This window comes from Anopheles ziemanni, chromosome 3 (genome assembly GCF_943734765.1).
Source record: "Anopheles ziemanni chromosome 3, idAnoZiCoDA_A2_x.2, whole genome shotgun sequence".
NCBI classification, from domain to species: Eukaryota; Metazoa; Arthropoda; class Insecta; order Diptera; family Culicidae; genus Anopheles; species Anopheles ziemanni.
In genome coordinates, this window is record NC_080706.1 from 77,817,410 (window position 1) to 77,843,810 (window position 26,401).

The window sequence follows — 26,401 nt, forward strand, 5'->3', positions numbered from 1 at the left end:
CCAACCAAAGGAATCAGTGAAAAGCAGATGAACCGCTTCTTCACGCATGGCGATGTTTCTGTGGCATTAAAAAAAATGGATCATTGCGGATTTTGAAGTCACACCAGCTTCCGCCAAGTGCGTCTTCTCCGTGTTCGGGCGAGCGAGCGATTGGTAGCATACTGCGACAACATAACTTCACCATCCGGCAGTGCGACAGTACCGGAACACGCACGGGTTATGATGCGCCACGGTTCGGTTTTTATTTGCATGTCACTCGACGAGCGCGCACTACGGCCGAAGGTAACCAACCATATTTTTTCGGCTGCTGCAAGCCGGAAAGTTTGAAGTGAGGTTCGGCTGCGATTGGATGAACGCAGTTTCGGAGTGAAAATCTGCTACCTTGGAAAATCCTCGTACTACCCCCATTTCCGCTCATGCAAGATAATAAAAAAAGCGAACCAGAAAAAAAAAGAAACACCGTGTGAGGAAACACACGGGCGAGCGAGGAAGCGAAACAAATTGAATAAATTTATGATTTTTATGGCTTCATACGAATGTGTTCTGGGGAGGTATATATATTTCTTCCGCTGCCACTTGGCTACCCTGGGTCTATTTCTTACGGCTGTGGGGGGTAGATCCGGATCGTTGTGCGCCATGATTTGGTTTATCTAGAAAAGAAATAAAAACTAAGCATAAGAAAAATGAAAGTAAAAAAGGGAGAGAGGGAGAAGGGATGGTGGAAAATCTTGTACAAATGTGCTAAAAGCTAGACGAACGTAACTGCGAGGCACATGAAAAGGAGAAACATTTCCCCTGCCAGAGAAACATTTTCTTGAGAGTAACCAAAACCGAAAAACGAATAAAACCCTGTGTGGAAGGATAACTGTTTTGCGGGATAACGGACGAGATACGAGGACGTCGAGAGGGATAAGGGAAACGAAACGTGGCCGAAAAACGGCAGGCAGTGTGAGACGGGGGAGCAAGATTGAATGAAAACGAATTGTTATTATTACGAATATGAATATCCAATGATGATTAATTTATTGATAAATTTATCGCTTTTATTGTTCCCCCCTGACAAGCGTGGAGGACGAGAGGTATACGCGGGAGATACATCTCGCCTTCGCTCACACACATACACACATGAGAAGTCGGCACACATGCTGCTGCCGTTACGCTGAACGAGCGAAATGCATACGCTTTCGTTACATGCGATAGCTCTTAGCCGCCACTCGAGAGGATCACTTCCGTGGCAAGTGGAAAACCGGTCGACGGTGAAATGAAAATTCAATTTCGATAGCGCATTCACGTTCTTCCCTTGGGTCGATAATGGAGTTTTGGTTCGTTAACGGTCGCATTTTGTTTTCGATTTTTCCTGTTTTTTTTGTTGTTTTGGTCCGTGACGGTGGAACCACTCACGCAGTTTAAGCTTATTAATTTGCTTATTTGATAAATAATCTCTCGACTCAAAAAGTCCTTTCGCGAACAACGAGGGGAATAAAGTGAAGGACTAGAAAGAGATTCATGATAAGACTCATAAACGAAGCTTCTGAATAAATATTGTGAAGGTATACAGATTTCTCATGCACGTTTTTCTCTTCTTTTCATTTTAGGTAAGTGTCAACCATCCAACGAAGTGTTTGAAACATCCGTCAGTATCCAGAATTTAGAAATATGACATGTGGAGAAATAATAATCCACCTCTAACCAAGATGAAACTAAACCGGCATAGCCGGCCGGTGTCGTCGTCTACGAAAGCTCGCCCATCACCATCGTCATTAGACGAAATTGTGTTATTCTTGCAGTTCGAGAGAAATCACAACCATCTCGCAGTGTTGTGTGAAGTGTTAATGTTTTCTCTGCAAACATTGCCGCAAGCGAATACCGTCAGCTGGCTTTGGTGCCCTTAAACGTCTCCCACACACACACGCACATCAACTATTCGCCGAGACTTGTTCGTAGGGCTGCTGCATGATATTCTCGGAATAATCTGCCTCCAAAGCGTGCCTGCGAGGTCCGTCCAGCCTGCCAGAGATTGGCGTTTCCACGTAAACCAGTTTCAATTCACTCTCGAAAGTAATGAAGAGCATGCGTTGGAATGGTTCCAGGAGGTCGAGCAACGGATCGGAACCGGCTTTGGCAAAAGCGTACCGCTTTAAACCTACAATCGCTTGGCCGGAAGTGGAAATTCATGACGAAACCGGACCGCAAAAACCACAAACATTTACATATACCCTCCTTCGGTTTGTGCGAAGGCAAATCCCTTTAACGCAAGGTGCGCGCGTGGGTTCACCGAGGGAATTTACATTCCAATTCCGGCGCCAAAGGGTGGGTGCCATGATGGTGGTGTTCGTCGGCATCATCAGCATCACCACGACCACCACCATCATCATCATCCACGTGGGGCGGGAATCCTTTAGTCTTCGGCGGTATGCGTAAACCGCACATACACACACGCTCGTCTTGGGCCTTCGGGCGAGCATGGCTTGTATCCAATTTTCTTCCAAAGGTGTACTCACGCAGTTGCGGTTTAACTACCACTCGCCCCACCTCCCGCCCCACCAACGTTGAACCCCGCAAGGAGTGATTAATTATTGAGATTGAATTTAAATGCTCATCTCACCGCACGTTCTACACATTTATGAGTTACGCCACCGACTCGACCTACCGCTGCCCGAGGGTATAGGAGGTGGGGGAGTAAAGGATGTCGATATTCTCGTCTGCCTACCACGAACCCACAAACGCACATACACACACGGTCGCGAATGTGTACGGAACCCGGCCGCTAAGGTCGCGTGAACTAGGGCGTGATACGATGCGTGTGGATCGCACACGGAGAAAGGCCCTTTCGATAACGATAACGAAATTTTCCTAATTAAATTACCTTCAGCCTAATGTGTATGGCAACCCAAAACCAATGGAACCAGGCCGGCGGTTTTATTTAAGACAGGGTTTTTAAAGTGCTCAACCTTTTCGGAACCGACCCGGGCCCCGAGCCTTAAGAAAACCTCGTCCTTAGGGCTCTCTCCGGCCGGTAAATTACATTTTCTTCAGAACGTTGCGTACTGCGGAAGTTTTGGGGGTCGTCGGTGTGGCCGACTAAGAGGAACGAGGTCAAATGGCTTCACGCTCCGGCGCACTTTAATTGAAATCGATACGCTCGCAAAGAATGAAGCCAGTGTGTCATGCCGAAAGGGGGGACCGGAAAAGGTCACAATCTCTGAACCGCAAGCCGGGTTGGTTTCCTTCTTCAAGCTACCTGCAGCCACCCTAACCTTCATTCTTTAGACGGGATACGGTCGCGTTCCTTTTTGTGAGATTTTGCGACGTCGAGAATGTCCGGGCAGGTGGAAGATTTTACGGCCTCGACTTCTGAGATTTCGATTTTGAAAGAGAAACATTTTGCCACACAACAGCAAAAGATGACTAGGCATCGATAGATGAGCATTTCGGGAGAGAAAGTTATCACTCTCGACGTGACGGAAGGATACTAATCCCTTGGGTTTCAGGGCAGGTGAAAGTGTTTCGAGGAAGCTGCTCTAGTTTTCTTAGAAATAACGCACATACGAATGCCATAGGGAAACGTGTGTCTGTTTCACGACGGAGAAAGGCAATGTGCTAAAGAACGCACTCCCATTAGGGACCATTCGGAAGGCGGTAAAATTGACTTAACACTAGCCAATCAAAGGCTTACTCAAATTTAACACACATTCCAGTGGCGCTTAAAAACTTTCCCCAAAACGAACATATATGTGTGTTCCCTCGGTAATGGGATTACTTCCGGTGATACCAACACCTTTTTTTCCTTCCCCCATGTGTCAAGGTGTTATACATCATGTTTTTGGGTGGAAAAGAGGGAAAAGATTTCCACCACCCATCCACACTCACCACCGTTTCCGAGTTTATTTGAATTCCGCTACCGAAACGGACGGAATGGAAGCGTCTGGAAATAATTTGCCGGAGAATTCCTTTCGACGGGAAATCGATTCGAAAATCAACGCTGCCGTCGACGACGAACCGTCACGGCAGAACCGAAACGTCGGAAATGTCACGCGCACGTCTCGAGTGAGTCATGGTTTGGTTTTTCACCAACATGCATGCCCACCTCAGCTTGCTCGTGAGAAGGAGGGTCTACAATAACGAGAGAAGAACCGGTTTGTATTGTTCATCGGTGCGGGTGGGTAGAGGTAGTGATTTTTCCAATCAGTTCAATTCCCGTTCCGCAAGGACTCTTGAGCGTATCGCCAAGTGGCCGAAAAGGAAACACTTGGAGTTTGTTATTTATGTTTGTTTTGACGGTGAAGCAACCGATTGTTCGGTTGAGGAGAAAATGTTGTTCGAACGGAAATGAAATCCTTTAATCCGTATTATATTTTATCTTTGTAGGAACTTCAGGTTTATCCAAGAGGTGGGTTCGTGAAAGTTCCATTACGTTAATTAAAACTGACCAATGCAAATATGTGTGGGCTTATACGATTAAATCAGGGGTCGTCATATATTCCCCAAAAAGAGCAAGGTGATTAAAAGGAAATCGGAAAATAATAAAAGGAACACCACGCTCACCAAAACAAACCTGATACCATGAACAAATAGCAGAAAAATTGAGATGGGTGTTTTGTATGAAGCACTACAATTTTCTTACAAACCGGATAAAATCAGTTGGCGGGCCGGATTTGCCGACCCCAGGATTAGACAATCATGTTTCGCCAATCCTCGCTTCGGCTGTCCAAACTGGTCAAAAACTGGTTCACTATTGATGTTCATAAAATGATTTACTTTCATCCACAACCTCCCCCACTGTGGGCGAAATCAGCAGGAAATGTTTTCATACGACCACAGTTTGAACAGCTTCCCTAAACCAAGTGAATGAAAAGTGGCTCAGCTAAACTCTTTTCCGGCTTTGTCGGTCCGTGCCCGAATCGATGGAAAACACACCACCACCCACTAGGATGGCCAGTAGATTGGAAAACAATGGGGTATAAATAGAGTTTCCTGGATTGCGGTTTGCCTGGATACTGATTATAGCTCCGGTTTTTTTTTTTTCAAAGCCCTTCCCACATGATGCGCTTGATGAAGTTATCGATTGCAACGTCATGGTCACGGGTAGGCGTAGTCCCATTGTGGGATGCGATGCAATCAGTGAATCTCCCACTGGAGCGTGCACCATTACCAGGAGGCTGAAACTCCGTGTGGAATAGTTTTAAAGCCGAACCGAAGCCGAGACTGAGGCTGCACTAAAAATGACACCGAAGGGTTCCGGAAGGAAAGGTGTGCCCAGCTGTCCTTCCCATGGGAACGTGATGCCGTGATTGTTGACTGGCAAAGTGCGGACACCCATCCTCACCCACAAAACCCATTGCACACCGGGTGTCATTCCGGTGTTGCAGAGGAGCGTGCATAAATTTTCCGGACCCATGGATGAATGAATTCCCCGCAGGTGGTGGGGGTTGTGGTGATGGTGGCGGTCCCGCAAACGGCTATTCATGCCGAAGGATAAACATGACGTGGACACGCGTCGTGCGCTCGATGGAAAATCTTTCATCTTTCACCGGGAGCTAAAGCGACGTCGACGACGCGGGATGTGGAAAACCTCGCGGCGGCCCAGCTTCACGTCATATTAACAATTGGTCGGAGGGAATAATTTATGATGCGTGTGCGCGCATCGTGTCCCACCTCCCTGCCCCCATGACGTTCCGCCCCCTCTGATGATTTGCCCCTCGGTTTCGCAGGATAGTTTTCCCGAAGACGACTCGGACGGTTACACGGTCCGAGCCATGGCGGCGCTGGACGCGAACTCTCAAGCACGTAATCCAGTAAAATGCAAATATGATTAACTCCGCCAAAGGCGCTTTTAATTGTAAGTACGCGCGAATAATGATTTACGATGTGTGCGAGCGAGCGTGGGGGGCCATATTGCGCATTGTGTTTGGCTTTGTTTCGGAAGGACCGCGTGGAGTCCGGGTTCGTCCTCCTCCACCGGACCATCCGATCCCCTCATCCTTTGCGCCACGGTTTGCGAATTAACTTGTCCGCATGTTCGATCGTTCCTTGGAAACACCTTGATGACGGCCTTGTGTTCGGAACGGGGGAAGGGAAGCAACAGGACTCGACGTGGTGTCCTGTCCTGGGGAGACTTGCACCAGGCTGCGTGAGGGCAATTGTTTGAAAACGCATTAAGTTAATCAGGATGATCGTATTCTGATTGCGTCCATTCGGTCGCGTCCCTGGTCTCGACGGTGCGTGTTCGTTAGCGCTGGTTTTCCCCCTCCACCACTGGCCGCATCCATCGGGGGCACTTTTCGGGGGTGTATTTTGGATAATTTTATTTACAACTCACCAACGCCGGTCGCGTACTTTATTTTGACACAATCGGTTTTCAGGGCGCACGGAAGGGGAAAATCCGTGCGACCAGTGTGTGTGTTTTTTTGTTTCAACCTCCCCGTGTCCTTCTTTTCTCGGACAAGCCGCATTTGATTAAACATAAATCAGGAAGATTTATCGCCGGCCGGGAGTGAGCACACTTCGCACGACACTTTATTATTCGAGGACGAACGAAACGAACGGTGCGTTAATTTTGACGCCACCGGTTTTAGATCGCTTTATTAAATTCCATTTATCCGAGGTGTGTGATGTTGGTGGAAATTAAACTCGTATACGCCTTTCCTGACGCTCGGCGCACACAATTACATGCGTAATTTCGGCCGGCCGGACACCGTCCGGACGGTTCCGCCGGAGGTAAACAGAAAAATGAGATTTATTTCCCGCCCGGAAAGTGGAATTAAATTTAAATTCAATCATGCATCCCATTGGTCCCTGGAAAATCGGTCCCTTCCCCCCGGTTGCTCTGGGTGGGCCGCGGGACCAAATGAACAGGTTGCAATCGAAATATGATTACAAAATGTTGATATATGACCGCACGCGACCGCGCTTTCCTCCCGGAAGCTGAAGAGCCGGGGTCGGGCAAAGTTAAAATATTGGTTTTTCAATTCCGCTCCGCTTAATCGGTGCGTGTGTGCTTACACACCACGCTGTTGCAGAGAGGTGCGAAACGTATTCGGATACTATGTATTGCTGGCACGAACGTTCGTTTATTGAGTTAAAACTGTAAGTAAACATGCCTATTGAGGGTTTCATATTGCGTTGTTAGTTCGACCCTTTCATTTACGGAGTTCTTAAATATAATCTAATTAATTAAGTTAGTTTTGGCGTAGATTATGTACAATCAGTGTAATTGTCTGTTTCTTTTCCAGTACGAGTTAGAGGTTATTTGTAATGTTGTTCCTGGCTACCGGACATTGTTTTACAAGAATGTTAATGAATATTTGTGCGCTGTATTTCTTTCAATACAGATTTCTTTTGATTTTTATTTTTATCCAATAGGGAAGTTATAAGGAGAGTGTACTATTACAAACTCTCAAGCAACAATTAGAGAGTAACATTTCCAGACGATCGTAACTTAACGAGAGCGTCAGAAAACATATCAGAAACATATTATCTACTGCTTGACTTTCGAAAAATGAACATCAAAATAAGATTTTGTCGAAGCAACATCATTCCGAAGCCCGTTCCTCCTACCGGTGACTGACGAACGCTGATGGCATTCCAACGCGCGAAACACGTCCTCGCGTCGAACATCAACTTCGCAAGCGGGAAGAGGAAGCAAAGTCCTTACGCAAAAAGCCGTTGAATATTTAATCCCCCTGAAGTGCTTTAAGTGCTACGGCAGAAAAGAGGTCATGTTTTACATGCCGGCGGTTGAGACAGAATGAACTTGGCGTTGTGCACACATGCAGGCGCGAGCCAGGCACTTTTTTCGCACGGTTTCATTAGGCTTCACATTGGCCTAAACATGCGGCGTGATTTACGCGCAAATGGCTGCTGCCAGCGGAAAGGTACTTGGAATGGCCTGGAATGAATGAAAAATTTCACTCTCGTCCTGCGAATGATATGGAACGCCGTGTCCGAAACATGGTTCGATTTTCCGGCAAAAATGGTCCGCGATGTAAACGGGACGATGATTGCTACTGCCTTCCGAACGGCGTTCGCAGTTCGGACGAACAGTGAGGTATCGTCATGTTCGGAATGCCAAAAACGGGCGCCCAGGAGTTTGCTCTCCACTATGGTGGTGGTGGTGATGCCTCGATTTCGTGGAAAGTGTAATTTTATCCGGAAAATGAACATTCAATCCATCTGATGCCTGTCCGTAATGCTGCGCGCGTGGAAAAGCGCTGTGCCAAGTGAAGCTTCTCCGCCGATGCTGCCAACACGCTGTCGTACGCCGCAACCCTCCTGCTCCACCTCCCCATCACGGGGGGCGTTGGTGGTTGGGCCCGCGTTTAAGGATGTTTCACGATTGATGGTTGCTTCATTATAGGTTCCTTTTTCCCATTTTGGCCGCAACAGCATCGGTGGCCATAATTTTCCCATCGTGAAGGAGGGTGGGAGGGTATAGCCAACCGGAAAGGAACTACGAGACATCTGTGCCGTGTCAAGAAACTTCACGTTTCGTTGTAGCAGCACGCACGAGAAATAGAGAGAAAGAGAGCGGCTTTAAGACGACGATGCGGATGATGATGATGATGATGCGACCGATGGTGGTGTGGTTGTGGTGGTGGATGTTCCTTCCGAGCCCATTTTTCGGCGCACGCTGCTGCTGTTGCCTCCATTTTGTCGAACCGCACGCGGAATTATATTGACGGAAGATCGAAACGTGATCAGCGCGGTCGACGGAAAGCCGGCTGTAACAGGCGTAACGCCCATGTAAACGTAGACATTTTTCGTGCGTCAGCTCGTCGTTCGACGAGAGTCGGGCCTCCTCCCTTCAAGGATGGTGCCTTACCACCGTCAAACACACATACACACAGAGGGAGGGAAAAATTTCCCACTCGAGGAAAAAGCCCCGTTTATTCACATCACGCGCGGAGCAAAATATAAAAGCGCTTTCCATCTCCACATGTCTATGCTTACACCGTTGTGGATGGGTTTGCATGTTTGGTAAGCCACGGCAATGTATCTTCTCTGGCACCACCTTGTCTTCCGTCTTCATTAGAGCCGATCGGAAATCGTGTTTTCCGATACATTAACGACAGAGACGAAATTTGTCTGCGACCGGTGTGTCAAAGTGGTTTCTTACTCTGAGAGAAATGTGCCTCAAATTAAACCCTACATCGAGGCTGGAGGTTCCCATCTGGCGAGGAAAATTCTCTGAAGAATTGGTGTATGTCAATGCGTGTGTGATTGTAAACTGCATCACACTCCATCGGCTCGGGACGTTTCCCGTGGGGATTTTCGTAGATTGCAAAGTAATTTTATTGCATTTTCTTGTACAAATATTTGCCAGTCCCTTCCGATGCTCGGGATGCATGTGCCCTATGGGTGTAGGTGCGTATGGGGAAGAATTTCTTTCGTACAGATAAAAACACCACAACCATCATCCTACACGAACGGCGGTGACGTTCCATGGAAACAGACGGTCTCGCCACAAATGCACTGGTCCGTGCAGCTGCACCACGCTGCTCGCTCAGCCACGGTGTTATTGCGTAAGAGCCACGTGCTGCTCCCATTCGAACGCTTCCTTATCCCCCACCCACCCACCCGAAACCGACGCGCATGGACAGCATCAACAGCAACTGCTCAGGCGGTGGAGAGTAAATATTGTTTGTAATTATGGAGAATTTGCATTTTATGAATCCCGGAGAGTTTTCCCGGGCGCGGCGTGTTCCGTTTTTCACGGTGTTGCGGTGTCCTTCCCGCTCGGCTGCAACGCGCACGGTGCTGTTCCGGCTGCTGTTAGGGATGATGAGTTTTCCCCGCACACGCCACCACTTCCGTTCCGCCCAAATAAGGCGATGGCAGATGGCTGGAATCGCTTTCGGTAAAGTGTTTTATTGGAAATTAAAAGCAAATTATTTTCATCCGCCGCAGTCGCTGGTTTGCTTTACTCGAGATGCACAAATATTTGCCTGCGCCAGCAATTTATAGCGGAAGTTTTCGTAACAAGGAAACATCCCTTCTCATCGGAGGGTATGGCAGATAGAAGCGTACCAAGAAAGCATAATCTCTTGGTTAGTTTTACATATTCTACCCTCATTGTTTGCAGAGGTCATCAGAACTCTTTTACAGCGAATTGATTGTGAGCTGATCAATGTTAATGTTTTTCTATTCATCATATAACCTCACCCCTTGACACACTTCTTCACGTTGCCTAGTCAAAGCTGTCCATGATCCAGTCAACGTACTGCAACACATCGGTATAGACACCAGGAACGTCTTCGGTACCGCGAATCTTCCGGGCTAAAGCTGGTCACTCCTATCTCACCGTAATTGTCACAGTCAGTGTTATTTTTCAAATCCTTTTCTCCAAGCCCTATTCCATGTACCTTCCAGAAATTATGTATTTTTAGCGATTAGCATTCTCCAACTTATACGTATGATCCCGGTGAACCGAGAGAATTCGTTCAGTTTTACGCTACCTGCAGTCCCAGAACGCTTTATCCGAGGACCATCAGTAGGCCAAACACATTATCATTTACGAACTTCTAACAGGTTGTTGGTCACTAGCGCCTACACAACTTTCTCAATTAAATCCAATAATAATGATCTATAAAACGCGGGTTGGGCGAAGACTGAAAATACTTGCTTCTTACTGAAGTTTTATAAGGGGGTCACAACAACAACATCCATGCTTTCGCTAATATAGACTTGTGTATTATCGGTTTCGCATGCTGTATAGTTTAACATTGATTTTTTTTTATATGAATCTTCTGAGACTGAGTAGTTCAACCAACGATATGTTCTGATTACCAAAACATCTCCAAGCTGGTTGTTAGCCACTGGCGTCTACAAACAACTATTTGCGAGCTAACTCAATCAAATCGCAAAATCCCTTCCAAAGGCACTTTTTGACTAAGACAACCTGTTCCCTGGAACGCTGAGAGGAGACTGAAAATATTTGCTACTGATATTTTATAACGGGATCAAAACACAACTGTCATATCAAGAAACCCACCACATCGCTTCAATTCGTTTCTATAGAGTTTGACAATGACATTATTGAACTGAATCTTCTAATAACGGGTAATACGTAATGACACACGACATGTTTTGACTGTAATATTCCCTCCTATTGACTGGTTCAAGTCTGTATAATAAATTTTAATTATTTTTTTAGGACTACGAGACTCACAACCTTTCTAAGAAACAACAACGACCTAAATGGCGAAGAAAAACATGGATATAACAACTCTGGCTTGTACACTCTCTCCTAAACTCTTCCACCAACCATGCGAAAACCACTTACAGATCAGTTCAAATCCTGTTTTGTGCTGACAATTTATAATACATCAAACTTTTATTGAAATCTATTGTTCATATAATTGACCTCCCTGAAAATCCATCACTCCATGCAGCAATTGTTCATTCTAGTAAACATTCTCGCGAATCCAATCAGCGTACTTCGATACGTCGGTATAGACACCAGCAACGCCTTCGGTACCACATTTCGATGGTCCAAAGCTCACTACACCTATCACGTACCAGCCACCACTGATTCGACGCATCAATGGACCTCCCGAGTCACCACTGCAGGTATCCGTTCCTTTCTTTCCACCGGCGCACATCTGCGTTGGCTTCAGGAATATTTTGTTACGCTGGTAAACCGGCGAGCAATCCTCCAGGCTCACCACCTTCATTTCGACATACAGCTTCTTCTCGCTAGCTGTAGCAGTCTCCGTTTTGCCCCAACCCACGGCATAACTAGGCAATCCGACGTGATTGGTGTTGATAGCCGGACTAGAGAGTGGTAAGCAGACAGGCTTCACTGTGTCTGAATACGAAACATCTTGAGCCAACCGAATCAGCGCGATGTCGTTGAGGTGACTTTTATCTTGCGTATCATAGCCACTGTGCACGACAATCTTCTCGATGTCCATGTCGATCACTGGATTGTAGCACTCCTTAGTCTTTCCTTCCTCCTTGCAGTCGGGGTTTGTGCGTAGATCCCATTCGCCCAGCCGCACCCGGTGTACTTTCCAGCTGCGCGGAATCGAACTGATACAGTGAGCAGCGGTCAGCACGTAGCGCTCGCTGATCAAGGATCCTCCGCAATGAAAACCGTAGCGACCATTTGGTTTCTGATACTCGATCAACGCCGCCCAAGGATATTCATCAATTTTGGTCTCCTGACCACCGAAAATACGGTCCCCAAGGTGAGTCCCGCACTGGGGATAGGAGGGCAATGGATTGGGACAACACACCATAACATTCTTGCTATCATCGCCACAACGGCAGTTTTTGAGAAAGGCTACATCATCTGGTGTAGGAGCCGATTGCCGCAGAATGGCGACCAACGATGGGCAATCGCGAAGTAATATGCATTTCCCTGCTACACCGCGAGGATTCGTGCAACTTTGGCCTAGCTGTTGCGCCAACACAGTTTGTCCGACTACACTTAACAAGCACGCCGCCACTAGGGCCCACTTAGTAGCACCAATCATCTTCCAGCAGGTGTGGACCACCCTGTTTAAAAAAATCCGTTCCAAGGGCACTTTACACACGATGAAAACAACCTTTTCTCTCGCACGAACTGAGCAGACTGAAAGATTGTGGAAAAGACTAAGGGGCTATCAGCTTGTCTATACGCTCATCCCACCAATACCGCTAAAAGATGTATAGCACCATAAAAAACAACACTCCGTTTCGTAAAGGCCGGCGAACACACTTCAACCTTACGTATGAGCCTGTTACTTCTACATCATCTAGACCTTCACCTAGATGTTGATAACCCTTGACTCTGTCGATCCACTCGCACAAACAAATGCTTAGAGTAAAATTGGACCAAGAATACTCAACCCTCGAGGAGACTCTAGAATTATACTGAATCTGTGTAATAGGTTGCTTGATTGCATCTTAGAAATCCCAGTTTTGTTCGTACGTATCTGTACAGACTGCACGTGTGATGGTCAAGATCAACACAGGGATGTCCAAGCCATAAAATTAAGGTTATCGAAACGGGAATACCATGTAGATTTGAAGTTGTACATTTAAAATACCATCCGTACTACGGTAGTTGCCTTTGTAGATTCTTAAACATTCGTACGAACCCCTTGTACAATATTTAACCAAGAAAACATTCGTACAAACCCTGTCCACGTACTGAGGGGAACCTTTTGTTACCGCAATTCGTCGGTCCAAAGCTGACCACTCTAATACCGATATCTGATCAATGACATCAATCAACACTGCAGGTGTCGATCCTTTCCATCCTTTTCTCCGGCAAAGCAGACTCCAGAAAGACTACATGACGTTGGTACGGTGGTTAACATTTTTCTTGCTGACTCTGCACTATCAAAGCAACCGTCAACATCATTTGACTGGGAAAACCTTTTTCCGTGCAATTTACATGATTAGTGTGAACAGCCTGATCCTAAAGTAGTATGCAGATGGCTAGAGCATTATAGCCACTGCGCACGAGAATGGTCTCGATGTCTATGTCGATCAGCGGATCGTTGCACTTCTCAGATTCTTCCTCTTCCAGTCGGGGCAAGAAATTAGTTCCCACTCACCGGTATGTAGTCGTTCCCAGCACTCTCCACTCCAGCCAACAGGCATCCGATTGAAACAGTGAGCAGAAGTCAATACGTAACATTCATTGATTAATAACCTTCCGCGATACAGACAGTCGAAGGTTGAAACCTATTCTGGAGGGCCATAGCATAACACTGTAGTAATTATTTTAAACAGCTGAGATGTATGAGTTCACTCCATCACTACCACAACTACGAGCTCACCATTACTTGGACGTGGCTGAAAGGAAATCAAATTGGCAGCTTTTTTTCACTGATGCAGACGCGTCGAATTGTTGATTCAACAAATTACATCATTGGAATTTCCGGCAGAATAATCCCTACAGATTTCGACGTGAAGAGAAATATTATTTTAGCTTTTTAAAAAATTTATATTTTATTCAAGTAAATAAAACATACAGCTTTTAAAAGCACAGCATATTGATGAATTATTAAGTTTATACTTGACCGTGAGCGGTTTCGGATAGACCGTCGTCAGGCCAAGACCTCTGTGGGGCATGAGTAAGAAAGTAATAGATTTTGTTCGCACACCATAAGCTCCATTGTAATTCTTCTCAAAACATGCTTTAAGTTTAGTAAACATTTTCATTAATCCATGCAGCGTACTTAGACACATCGGTGTACACTGCTGGAAAGTCTTTGGTACCACACTTAGCAGAACCAAAGCTGACCACTCCTATTTGATACCAGACACCACCGACCATGCGCATCAACGGACCTCCCGAGTCACCGCTGCAGGTGTCTCTTCCTTCCATTCCACCGACACACATCTGCGTTTCCACCAGAAATGCTCTGCGGCGCTCGTAAAGCGGCTTGCATTTTTCCAGGCTCTGCACTATTAAATCAACCTTTAACTTGACCTGACTAGCAGGTCAATAAAATCATCTCTCCAACTACCTTACTCTTCGCCTGTTAACTTAATCGCGACGCGTATAAATCAATTTTCTTTATTATTGATAATTTTTTATGCCATTTACGAGTGCGTGTTTAGAGATAAATTGCCTTCCGGGCAACTGTAAGGCGACTGCAGATGGAAGAGGATGTGTTTTCTTGGTGAGATAATAAGTTTGCCTGGGAATACCCATACTTCCGTAAACAAAAAATAAGTATTGACGAGTTCGTTTGTGTCCGACGCAGAGGCGCATTGTCAATGTGCAGCCTCTTGTTACATTACGTTATCAATTTGATTGCTATTCTCGGCCCCGTATGCAAGAAAAAATCGAGCGATAACCCAGGTTGAGCCTTTGCGAAACTCATTCAATCGGACTGTTGACCGTCAACTTTAGAACCACGAAGTCATTTCTAACTAGAACTTAATCCGCTTTGTTGGTTAGGGGATCGGTTCATTCCTTCGATTGACATGAAGCGTGGCCTTGTCTTATTTACGGCCAAGCGTTGCAATTGTGTTTTACGATAAGAATTGTGATCATGGCTTCAATTTTTTCATCATGCATAAAATATACTCTTTGGATTGAACTACAAGGGATGGACAGCAAGAACTCATTGATGAATATCTTGCATATGTTCATCTCAGGAGATCCAGATCATTGTTTTCAAGTAAAGTAATACAAGTTGACCTTCTCAAAAATTTCATTTTTCCGGTGTCTGTCGTTTACAGGCTAGAGAAACACAAGTCAAGGCGATATACACAAATTCATTTATTCAAATCAAACAAATAGAACTTATGTTAAAATGTCCTTTAACACTAGGTTTATGGACGTTTCTGACATAAATGTCAGGGGTGGATGGAAAAAGGAATTTACTGAAAGGAAACCAAATTTATTTATATGTATATTTATATTAATCTGAATTGCACAATTCAAAATTTTAACTAAATCATACCTGAATGTTTTGTTTAACTTATCACGGAAATGATAGTTATAATTCAAAGTTTTCCGTCAAAATGAAGGATCCAGTAAACCTAGTGTTTAGCTTAGTAAACATTTTCACTAATCCATGCAGCGTACTTCGAAACATCGGTGTAAACTGCAGGAAAGTCTTTGGTGCCACACTTAGCAGAACCAAAGCTGACCACTCCTATTTGATACCAGACACCACCGACCATGCGCATCAACGGACCTCCCGAGTCACCGCTGCAGGTGTCTCTTCCTTCCATTCCTCCGACACACATCTGCGTTTCCACCAGAAATGCTTTGCGGCGCTCGTACAGCGGTTTGCATTTTTCCAGGCTCTGCACTATCAAATCAACCTTCAACTTCACGTGACTGGCATGACCTGTTTCAGTTTTTCCCCAACCCACTGCGTAGGTGGAAGTATCTGTATGATTAATGTTGATCATCTGGTTAGACAACGGTAGGCAAGTTGGAAGAACTGATAACGAATATATTACGTCCCAGGCCATACGGATTAGCGCTATGTCATTATGGTAGTTCCTTGCGTGAGTGTAGCCACTGTGAACGATGATCTTCTCAATGTCCATGTCGATCGGAGGATTGTTGCATGCTTGAAGTATCCCACCATCGTAGTCGTGATTCATGCAGTCGGGGTTGGAGCTCAAATTCCATTCGCCTAGCCGTACTCGATGCACCTTCCAGCCATCACTAAGTGACGTGACGCAGTGTGCAGCAGTCAACACGTAGCGTTTGTTGATCAACGATCCTCCGCAGTGGTAGCCGTACTGGCCTCTTGGTTTCTGATACTCGATCAACACCGCCCACGGATGTTCTTGAATGTCGGTTAACTGACCTCCAATGCTTCGATCCATGTCCGCAAATCCACATTCGGGAAACACCGGCAAGAGGTTGGTGCAGCATACCATAACATTTCCGTGATCTTCCCCACAACGGCTACCGTTCAGTAATTCTTCGTTAGCCAACGTTGCGTTGAGTGATTTGCACATTGAAATTCTTATGCATTTCCCAGTCTTATTGTGAGGATCCGTACAGCTTTGACCATGATATGGTGTCAACACGTACGGTCGGACGACGCCTAATATGCAAACTATCAGCAGGGCCAACCGTGCACTTTCACCCATTTTATTTCACTTATGTTGCACGCTAGTGCTAAGTTGTTCTTCGAAATTCATCTAACTCACAAACTCACAAACGCAACCCGATCCCTCTGGAGAGTCGCAGAAGACTGAACCTGCTTGGAGCATTTGGGTCTCATGCATCAATTTCCTTCTATTGTTGATAATTTCCTGCTGTTTTGCCATTAACGATAGTGCATTTTTAGACTAACTGCCAGCTTACGGTCAGCTCTAAAGATAGAGCTATGAGTCAGCTGAGCGATCGTACAGCATATGTTTTGCTTTGAAATGAGATAAGAAAAGACGAAATTCTGTGGACCGTTTTCACAGCTTTTGGTGTGGTAACTTTTGGCAATTACTCCACGCATAATGTAGAACCTTTTGTCAGTTTTGCGTATGCTTGCTCTTACCCTACTTTGCTTATCAGCGAATTAAACCACTGCAACCTTGTGCCACCATTGAATCATCGACCGTGAATTCTATTCCCAATACAACTTTGTAGAGCCTAACTCCAAACCAAAACCCTCACTTTAATCACAATGGCGGGCTAGTTGATGGTTAGACTCTCTGCGTTGTCTCACGTGACGTTCAGCGTGCCGTTGTTTGGCTTCCATCAACGCGCATTAATAATGTTACACGACGGGAATTTGTCATGTTTTGTCAAATATAAATTTATTGACTTGGTCGTAAATCATGCTGTGCTTCTTTGAGGGAGGGATGACGGTTGCTTATGAAGTTCACCTTATCCTTCGGTCTTGTCTCCCTGCAGCCGCCGTTTTCCTACCTCGCGAGCATTAAGTACAATTTAGTGCTCAATATTCTTAGTTTTTTGTTTTGATTTTCCACTCTCCCAGCTTGTCCGGTTGCTTCCTTGGGCGGTAACTGCTGTGTCAGCACCGTGGCGTTATCGATCGATTTTGCCCTTCTGGTTATTCCACCAACACTCACACACACACAAGCTCGAGCACGCATAAATAGACGTGGACAGGCTGGTCCGCCACGCACAGTATCCTTTGTGCTGCCGGCAAATGGGACGCTTGGGAATTTCCACCATTGACAATTGACCGTTGAACCGTGGCCGGTGACACAAATTCCATCTGTCACCGGCAGCCAGCTGGACGAGATGGGCGTGCGACACTTTCCCCCGGAACAATCAGATGAGCCAAAGAAGAGATGTCCACCGGTTCGGCGAAGTTTAACGTTTCTCCGCTTCTGTTCCGGCGTATGGACGGTACGTTCTGTGAAAATTGTTGATGAAAAATTCAACAACCCGGTACACACCGCTCGACCACGGAGGGTATTGCGTTATCGCGAGAATGAAAACCATTTTACTTCACTTTCATCCGAAAACGGAGTAGTTGCAGTGAAAAATCATTTATTTGATTTTAATCATTCGCGAGCAAACAGAGTACGTGGTTTTGTTTGAGGCAGAGTGGTAGAGAATATCCGGCACCATTTTCCCGTCGAACCGACGATGGAATATTAAACGATTTCCTTTGTTGGTGAGAGGATAATTTGCTCGACGTGGACATTTATCCGAGGATTTATTGTTGAAACATTTCATACACGGTTTGCTGATGCATCAAATATGCACACTGAAACAAAAATCTTTTCTGTCTTCTTCATTTGCGTTTTGTTTTTATTCACTATTGTCTTTTGTGGTATTTTACATCATAATCCACTTTGATATGCTGCACTGTTAACAAAACGATTGTAACCTTAAAACCGCCGTGAGCGAACATATTTATGCTTCGTATTTATTGTTCATAAACTATTTTTTTGTGTGAAAATCTCTTCCTCAATTTCCGATGCGCTTTTCATGGAAACGGTTGCGAATTTGGATATGGTCTTATCTGAAAATTGTTCACAAATTTTTCGAACACAAGCATTCGTCAAAAATGCCTGCCGTTGTGTTGCGCAAATAATGCCCGAATGGAATGTTCTCGTTGTAACGGTATTTGAATACCGTTGCCGTGTCCTGGCGAGCTTTTTTCCCGTCCCCCCATACCAGCTTTCCAGCCAGCTTTCCTCCAAATCGTCCGGCAAACAAAAACTCGCTACTTGCTCAAACAAGTAAACCTCCCGAAGAAAGCAGCATCCGATTGTTCTTGGCCGGGGCGAGCCAGAGGAGGGCGGGTTTTCATTTGATTTGGGCCCCTCCGGAGTGATTCCGCCTGAAGTTGTCTGTCGCCCGAACGTCGGCGCCATTTTACATCCCAAATCCATCCGTGGGGCTTCCTGTCCCCCTTATTTGCGCAACGTGCAAAACCAGCATTGGGAAATTTTTCCAAACATGTTGCAGCACGCCTTTGATGTTGCACCGAAGTCGGTGAAGCAGTTTTGCAAGACAAACTGGAAACGTCTTGAGTTTTCCTTCGCCCGTTCCCGGCTGGAGTTTGAAAAACGGGGAAACAAAACCCCAACCATTGCAAGCCAACGGCTGGGAAAGGTAGATGATAAGATTGCTTGCAAGAGCCAGACCCGGAGAGAACACAACCAAGAGTCCAATCCAATCCACCCTGTCGTCGTCGAGTTGGCTGTAATTTTCTCAAGTGTATTTACCGATGCCGGTTTACGTCGCTGTTTGTCCTTGCCAAATCTGGTTGCAACCCGATGCAATCCTTTATGGCTCGGATGTATCGCTAACAGCTTCAACCGGGTGGGCCGGGAAGGCGTACAACTCCAGCAGTTTCCATCATGGGAGCTCTTGTTGTGGCTGGAGAAAATGGACGCAGCTAGGAACATGACGGGAAAGTAAAGTTACTTGTTTGAGTTTATCGAATAGATGGTACCGTACTATCGGAGTTTCCCAGAAAATGCAACGTGAAACTGAAACGTTTTGTGAACGTGCGGAATACCAAGACGAGACAGTCCACTAAATTTCTGCAGAGGAAAATGCAACATGTACTTCCTCCGTTGATTAGCAGCTCCGGTGACATTGTCGCATCGACAGCAATAAAGGGAGAATTAAAACTATGTTTGCTGCATTGTCGCTCACCGAAAGGCAGCTTGTAGCATGAAAAATAAAAGTGCAACTGTGCTGAAAAACCCTTCAAGTACACCATTTTGCAGAAACTTGTTCCGACAGAGGTGTCCTTCCGACATTTTTTTCACCTCACCCCACTCTCGTTGTATTTAGAAAAAGATCCGGCCAGTTCGGGACATAAATTGTAAAATGTTTCTGTTTTTAAACCTACCCATCCGCATCCGTCCCTTTGCCCCAGACGATGTCGCCAGTTGTCGGTGACTTTTGGCCCGAGCGTGGTGCAACAACTTTTTCCGGTTGACAGCTTAACAAGAGTGTTTCATAAAGTTGTGTTTCCTCTGTGTTATTGGGGACCAACATTCGTGACAAAACAACTTTGTGACGCAACATTCGGGGGAGGAAAAAAAATTCTGTGAAAATTATCCTTAAACTCCAAGCAACCGGGATGACAAATTTCATTACACAACACAACCTCCCCTCTCCCCGAGTATCTCCGAAGGAAAAGATGGTCGGTAATATGCCAGCGCCAACTGGCAGTGCAGTGGAAATGTGTCGGCCGTCGTAAAAGTTTCGTGCTCGCACTAGCCAGCCGACGTTTGGTCAGCCCGAGCCAAGGACAGCCTGCTGCAGTCGTGATTAACTTTTGCGTCACGCAGAAGAAGGGAGCTGGAAAAAGAGGGGGCATGTGGTGGGAGGACCATCACGCACGGTTTTAGTTCCTCCGGTTTTTAATAGCCGTTCCAGAAGCTCGTCCGGAAAACCAGACACACACTGACACTACGGGCGATTCATACCCCTTTTCGTGGAAACCGGGCGGGGGGTTGTGGGTTGGAAAACAATCCAATTGACTGCGAGCGTTTGTTCCGGGTCAAATGTTTTAACTGCCGCTTCAGAGTTCGGTGTTCAGCTGCGCTCTGTTGGATTGTCTCGTCGGGCTCTCTGGTTGGTGTTGGCCATCGCGTTACTTCGGGGTTTTTGGTCGTAGTAAGCGAGTTTAATCGTGGTAAGCTGATGGTTATCATCAGATAAATAGGACGATACTGTGCAATTAGCTTCATTGAGCGCTCTATTTGGGAATGGCGTACCTCGAAACATGAAAGTGCTTGAAATGGCAATAACACATTTAGTTCAAAATTTAAAGTGACTGTTGTAATGAAAAGTGACGGAAATATTTTAAGAAAATACACAACTGTCAACCATGTTTGAGCCTCAACATTAAATGTCTCGATCAAACCAGACATCATCCATTTAGACGTTTGTAAAATGAACGATCGCCATGTGCACTTTTCGCTGTGTTTTGACTAATCCGGAAAACCATGGAAAGCCGAAATTAGCACGCCCGTGTCTGGCGTTTATTTTTAAATTTCCCGCGTTTTACTCGCAGAAGCGCACACACTCCGGTTTACAGACGTGTGGTGTGGAAAGTTAATCCATCCCGTCCGGAAAACCGGCCGGAATGTGGGTGGAGGACACTACGCATTTGTGTGTCACTGTTGGGTTTTTTTGAATGGCATTTGAATGAAATCGACAAGTGCCTCGGGCATCACTTTAAGAACAAAGACGATCGTTTCAATTTACGCAGTAAGAAATGTAAAGTATTAAAAAAACTTAACTTTAAAATTGAATTGAAAACTAAAATTAACTGAATTCAAGACTAGTTATTTTTAATAGTTCACTTCGGTTTGTGCAATTTCAATTAGTTTTGAAATGCCCACAAAAGGTTTTAATTAAAGATTAACGGATTTAATATATTCGAAACATAATGTAAACAGTCCTTTATCCTACAATCTCCTGAATATTCGGAAAAAGTATAAACCTGCAGGCAAACGATTACGAAATGTTGATCCTTTGGTGCTTCATGTTGTTGGGCTAGGCCGCGCCTCCCCGTGAGATCCTTGAGCGTTCGAGACTAATGCGCCACCGAAAGGCACAAGAAACCATCGTTATATCCTTCCCGGAAGACTGAATTATGGTGTCCCGTAGCGGCCCAACCTTGATTCTCGACTGCACGTGGCGACGCTCTGGAGCAACATCTTCCACCGCTCCCCCTCCGCACCCACACAGCCGAGGTGAACTCATAAATCTAGTTGACATGTTGCTTTCGGTCGGCAGCCCGTTCGTTTTCATCCCGCGCCCGCTTTCTTTCGCTACCGGCGTCAATTTCGGATCGGGTTTCGGCCCTGCCCTACCCCCACCCAAAGGGGGAGGAAAATTGATCATATTGTCTGGGCCGTTTCCGTCTTTCCACCCCCCTTGCCGAGTGTTTCACTGCTCTGTCGGGAAGCGAAGGGAATCTGTTTGTCGCCCCAAGAGGAGGTCCTCCAGTGCGACTCGTAAATAAGTACCGGTGGACGTGTGTGAATGCGAAAGGCTTAGGCCTGGTTCGATCCTGCCGGCCATGCGAAGAACTGACCAGCATGGAGGAACACTTGCGGATGGGGGGTGGTATTATCTCGTTCCGCTTTCACCCTCTCCACGTACTAGAGCTGTTCGGGTAGCAATATTGGAGGTGATTTATATGTGAGAACGATATCACTTCCTTCCTGCTGTTGCCAGGAGGTCGGAAAAGCCGGTCTGACCGTTTACTTGAACTTCTTCCGCTTGAACCTACCGAGAACCGGCTGCCAACATATGTGCGTCTTGCTGGTGTGCACTCTTCTTCTCTTCCGAAAATGGGGAAAAAAAGGGACAACGTCTTCCCGGTACGGGTTTTCCACCTTATTTGGGCTGAGTTTTCGGAGTTTTCGGATGCTAGAGCTTACCATCTTTAGAGGACGTTCGGTAGCTAAACGTTTCCTCGAGTGCGGGAACGCAAAAAAAAGGAAATTCCAACACCGTGCACACACACACACTCACCAAGGGCCAAGCAAGGCGCGCCGTCCTACGGCTGTCACTCGAGAAGACGAATTTATGTGAGTATTTTCTTATATTATCACCGACATCCCGGGCGAAAGATGGCGACGATGATATGCGCATTCCACGCCGGTCCCGAGCTCAAGCACCGGTGCCTGCTTTTCCTCCCCCTCCCCACCCCATTTACCTTCCATCAATGCCTCCCAAAACGATCCGTACCGATGGCATAAATAATAGAAGTTCCTTTCGCGTTGCCTTCTCGTCCACGGAAGCACGAACGAGGGAAAGGAATTATGTCACTACTGGTGCGTTTTTCCAGCACTCCAGCAGCTTTTTTTTCTGTGTTCCTTTCCCTTCGCCGGGCTTCGCTTATCCGGAGAAGTTTTCTTCTGCAGGTACACGAACGCGTCTTTGTCTCTCTTTGTGCCCGTTACGAAGCCCGGCGAAGCTGATTAATATTCTAATACGGTTCTCGGGCTTGTTCTCCCATCGTTTGATTTATATTGAATCCTTTTGTCCCCTCCGGGCGGTGCTCGTTCTCGGACGATTTTCGGTTCGCAATCGGGGTGCGGTGGAATTTGCCACCCTTAGCTGGGCGTCATCGTGGTTGTCGTGGAATAAATTAGGCTCTCCATTACGGTGCTTAACCTGCGCACAGTTTTTCCTTCTACAGTCCCTGGAAAGCCCGTATTCGATTGAAATAAGAAGATTCATCCAATTGGATGTGGTTAGATTATAGGTTCCTATTTGTAAGCGAACCGTCGTTTATTTTGATTATGAGAGAGTTTTCCTTTTCTTTATAATTCAAAACAAGAAAAAATCTTTTCTTTTTAATTGAAAAGAGAAAAAATCTTTATAATTGAACAGATAAATAGAAATAGTTATGATAATTGGGAAACAACTAAATCAAATAACTTTAAAAAGAGATTCTATTCGCCGCAATGCAAACTGGGTTAGGAATATATTTTCGTACCAGTATTTCCTCCAAGTGGTGTTCGAAAATAGTTTTCCTTCCGGTTCTACCGGTTCGGTGAACGGTGAAGCCTTTGGCAAAGAAAATACATTGCGAATGGCAAACGCTGGTCGAATGCAACTTTTCGGGGAATGCACCGACGCTTGTATGTGTGTGTGTGTGTGTGTGTGTGTGTGTGAGTGCTAACGAGAAAATAGCACACGAAGGGAAGGTGCAGGACCTTGCGCTCGTAAGACGACGACGACAGTTTCGCGTAATACCAATTCCACCTAATGGACAGCTCGAGAGTGAAATGTGAGACAGCGCCGAATTCCAGCTCGTTTCGCTCGAAAGGTACCGCTTTTCGACCGGGTGGTGAAGTGGAAGAGGTGGGGGATGGAGGAGGAGTGGAGGAGAGGTAGGTAAATCCCACCATTCGGCGAAGTAGGGAAATAAATTTTCGGTAACGCTCACATATTTCATGGTTTTCAGCTGTTACTATCCTTCTTTCCAATGTCCGTGGCGCGCTCTTACTTTTCCCTAACATACTCGGTATCTCTCTCGCTCTCCCTCGTTCTCTTTCTTGCTCTCTTTCTCTCTTTATTTTCTTGAGAAAAACCCCCATTCCGTACAAGCGATGGAGGATACCAGCTCTCCGGCAGCACATACATTTTCCACACATCACCACCACCACCACCCACCCCCTCCCTCCCTCCCCATCCCCATTGCTGGAAACGATTCACGTCCACTTTTGCGTGACAGTTAATCTCGCGTTGATGGAAATTTAAGTACCACGCGTAAAGTTCGGAAAATGTACTTCCGTTCGTCGGGGGGTGGTGCTGGTGGGTGGGTTGGATGTTGGAACACAAAGCTAAGCTGGCCGGCGAAGGAAACCGAACGAGAGTGTATCCATATCTCGCTGTCGCCAGTGCCGCAAGCCACCGGAAGCCGGATGTTGGCCGGAGAGACCCTAAGTAGACGGCAAGCAAAACATACCACCTTTCCCCTTTGGAGGTTTGGTCAGGTGGTTGGTTGGGTGGCAGAAGCTACAAAATATTTTCCTCCGAGCTCCGGGTCATCTTTTCCACATCCGCGGTCGGGTTTTCAGGTTGTGTGGTGGAAAATTATAAGACACTTCCCAAGGCCTTTGGGAATGTCCAACCGGTTCGCGAGCTGATCTAACGATTGAGCCGGGAGAAAAGTCACAGAAGTTCGGAAAGTTTTCATCACTGTCGCACCGGTCTTTGTGGGGAAAAGTCTTTAACCGTCCATTTCTCCGCCGACGGCGAAGCGAAGAGGATCAGTGTGTTGATGATGATGACTGCTGGCAAATTTATCATCATTATTCAAGGCTTAGGTGGCGCGGAGTGGGTGGTTCAGCTTTTCCTCCAATTTCACCGCGCGATCACTCGGCTTTGGTGATTTGCATATTTTCCGCGCTCCATCGCGGTCCACCCGAAATCCCCCCGCCGGGTCCGGGGACGTCCTTCAGCTCATTTGTCAGCCGATCCTGTTGGCTGATATAGGCGAAAGCTAAACGGTTGGGCTGAAGCACTCGGCGGTCGATGGACCGAGTGGGGGTTGGCTGCGAGGGGATGAGGGGAGGGAAACAAATCGCTTATCTGACCCCAAACGTGATCTCGTGGCGATGAGATCTTTAGCGGTAATGTAAGAAAGCAGGAAGATGGTGAGCAAATTAGGAGACTCAATTTGCTAAAGCCTTCATTAACTTTTGCTCCCGGGAAGGTTCTATCAAACCACTAACCAAACCAAGATTTTTTATCCAACGGAAACTAGTTTTTATCTGCTTCCTACAATCGTCTTATGAGAGAGGTTTGTAAGGGTGTGTACATAGTAAAATACTTTCTGTGTATTCCTACATAAACCTCTTTACGAGCTACATGCAAATGAAACGTCTCATCATTTATTCTAAACGTTTTCACTAAAAATCATCAACAATCATTAAATTGTTTGAAGATTTTAATTTATTGATTGCTTGTTTTAGTTAATTTTGTTATTAAACCTGAAAAAGACAATCAAATTATAGAGAATTATAGATCTGATCAAACAGAATTGTTTTATTACTAAGAATTGCCTTTTCGTTCGATAACTTACAAAATTTGTGGAAACGACAAAAATACTAGATATGGAAAAAGATCTGCGGGGTCAGAGTTGGAAATACGTGTAAAAAGCTCTCATTTACTACGTCCGATCAAAAACAGAATCCGATGTTCAATCGCCAGGATGGATCGTGGAATAAACCCCGGTGTGGTATGGCTTCAACGGACTTGTCCGGGAAATGTTTCTATACTGAAACGAGTTTAAAAAAAAACCTGAAACGCCGATGTGGGAAATGCAATCGAATTCTCACCATTCCCGAACGTTCAATGGAAAGGGTCCTGTGGCGGTGTGGTGGTGTGGTATCAATTTGAAAGTTGTAATAAAAACTCATAAAGTCATAACACCGTGGAGACGAAGAGCAAGAGAGGGAGAGAGAGAGTAGTGCAGGAAAACCCGGCAGGAAATAAATTATGCAGTTTTCCATCGTCCCTCGATCGTTTGTGGGGGGGATGCTTTTAAAAGGATCGCATCGAATGCTACAATGAAATAAAAAAGGGAGGAAGAAAACCATTAAGGGAGGCAAAACTTGTGGGAGTAAAAAAGAAAAGAAATTTAAAACACCAAGGAAACTGCAATGAACTTCCCTCCATTCAGGTGGAAACGATGGAAACGCCCGGTCACGGGCACAAATCCACTCCACGGAAGAACGCTTTGTGTCTTTTAGGTACTTCTTCGCGTGCTTTAGTTTTTCCTCGTTGTCGTTCCATAATCTGCCTTTTTCTTCCAGTATTATGGTAGGTTAAGGTGGGTTGCAGTTTTTCTTTTTTCCCTATTCGAAACTATTGCATTCTTCCTGCTCCGACAACTATAAAAGTGACGATTATGACGACGTTCGACACTGAAATGGGTGCGACTTGCTAGATTAAACTTGTTCCATTGGATTATTTCTGGCCCGTTTCGAATTGATGGCGCACTTACGGTTTTTTTTTCTTCCC

The 26,401-nt window shown here is 45.9% G+C and overlaps 3 protein-coding genes across 3 annotated transcripts in view; 1 reads left to right on the forward strand and 2 right to left on the reverse strand.

The window, feature by feature from the left end:
- The window catches only part of LOC131285550 (protein muscleblind-like), a 98,109-nt gene extending 92,293 nt beyond the window's left edge, over positions 1–5,816 (forward strand). The window contains exon 2 of the mRNA XM_058314408.1: positions 5,712–5,816. Coding sequence (XP_058170391.1) covers positions 5,712–5,816 — 105 coding nt within the window. The remainder of the gene's footprint in view (positions 1–5,711) is intronic.
- A 5,586-nt stretch (positions 5,817–11,402) lies between these two features.
- On the reverse strand, positions 11,403–12,476 carry LOC131286680 (CLIP domain-containing serine protease B4-like). The gene has a single exon (XM_058315666.1). It carries the CDS (start codon positions 12,474–12,476, stop codon positions 11,403–11,405), a length of 1,074 nt encoding a protein of 357 aa, XP_058171649.1.
- A 3,022-nt stretch (positions 12,477–15,498) lies between these two features.
- LOC131285551 (CLIP domain-containing serine protease B4-like) lies at positions 15,499–19,299 on the reverse strand. The gene is made up of 3 exons (XM_058314409.1): positions 19,117–19,299; positions 17,659–17,792; positions 15,499–16,432 (listed from the first exon to the last, which is right to left on the reverse strand). Exons 1-3 carry the CDS (start codon positions 19,297–19,299, stop codon positions 15,499–15,501), a joined length of 1,251 nt encoding a protein of 416 aa, XP_058170392.1.
- Between the last annotated feature and the right edge of the window lie 7,102 nt (positions 19,300–26,401).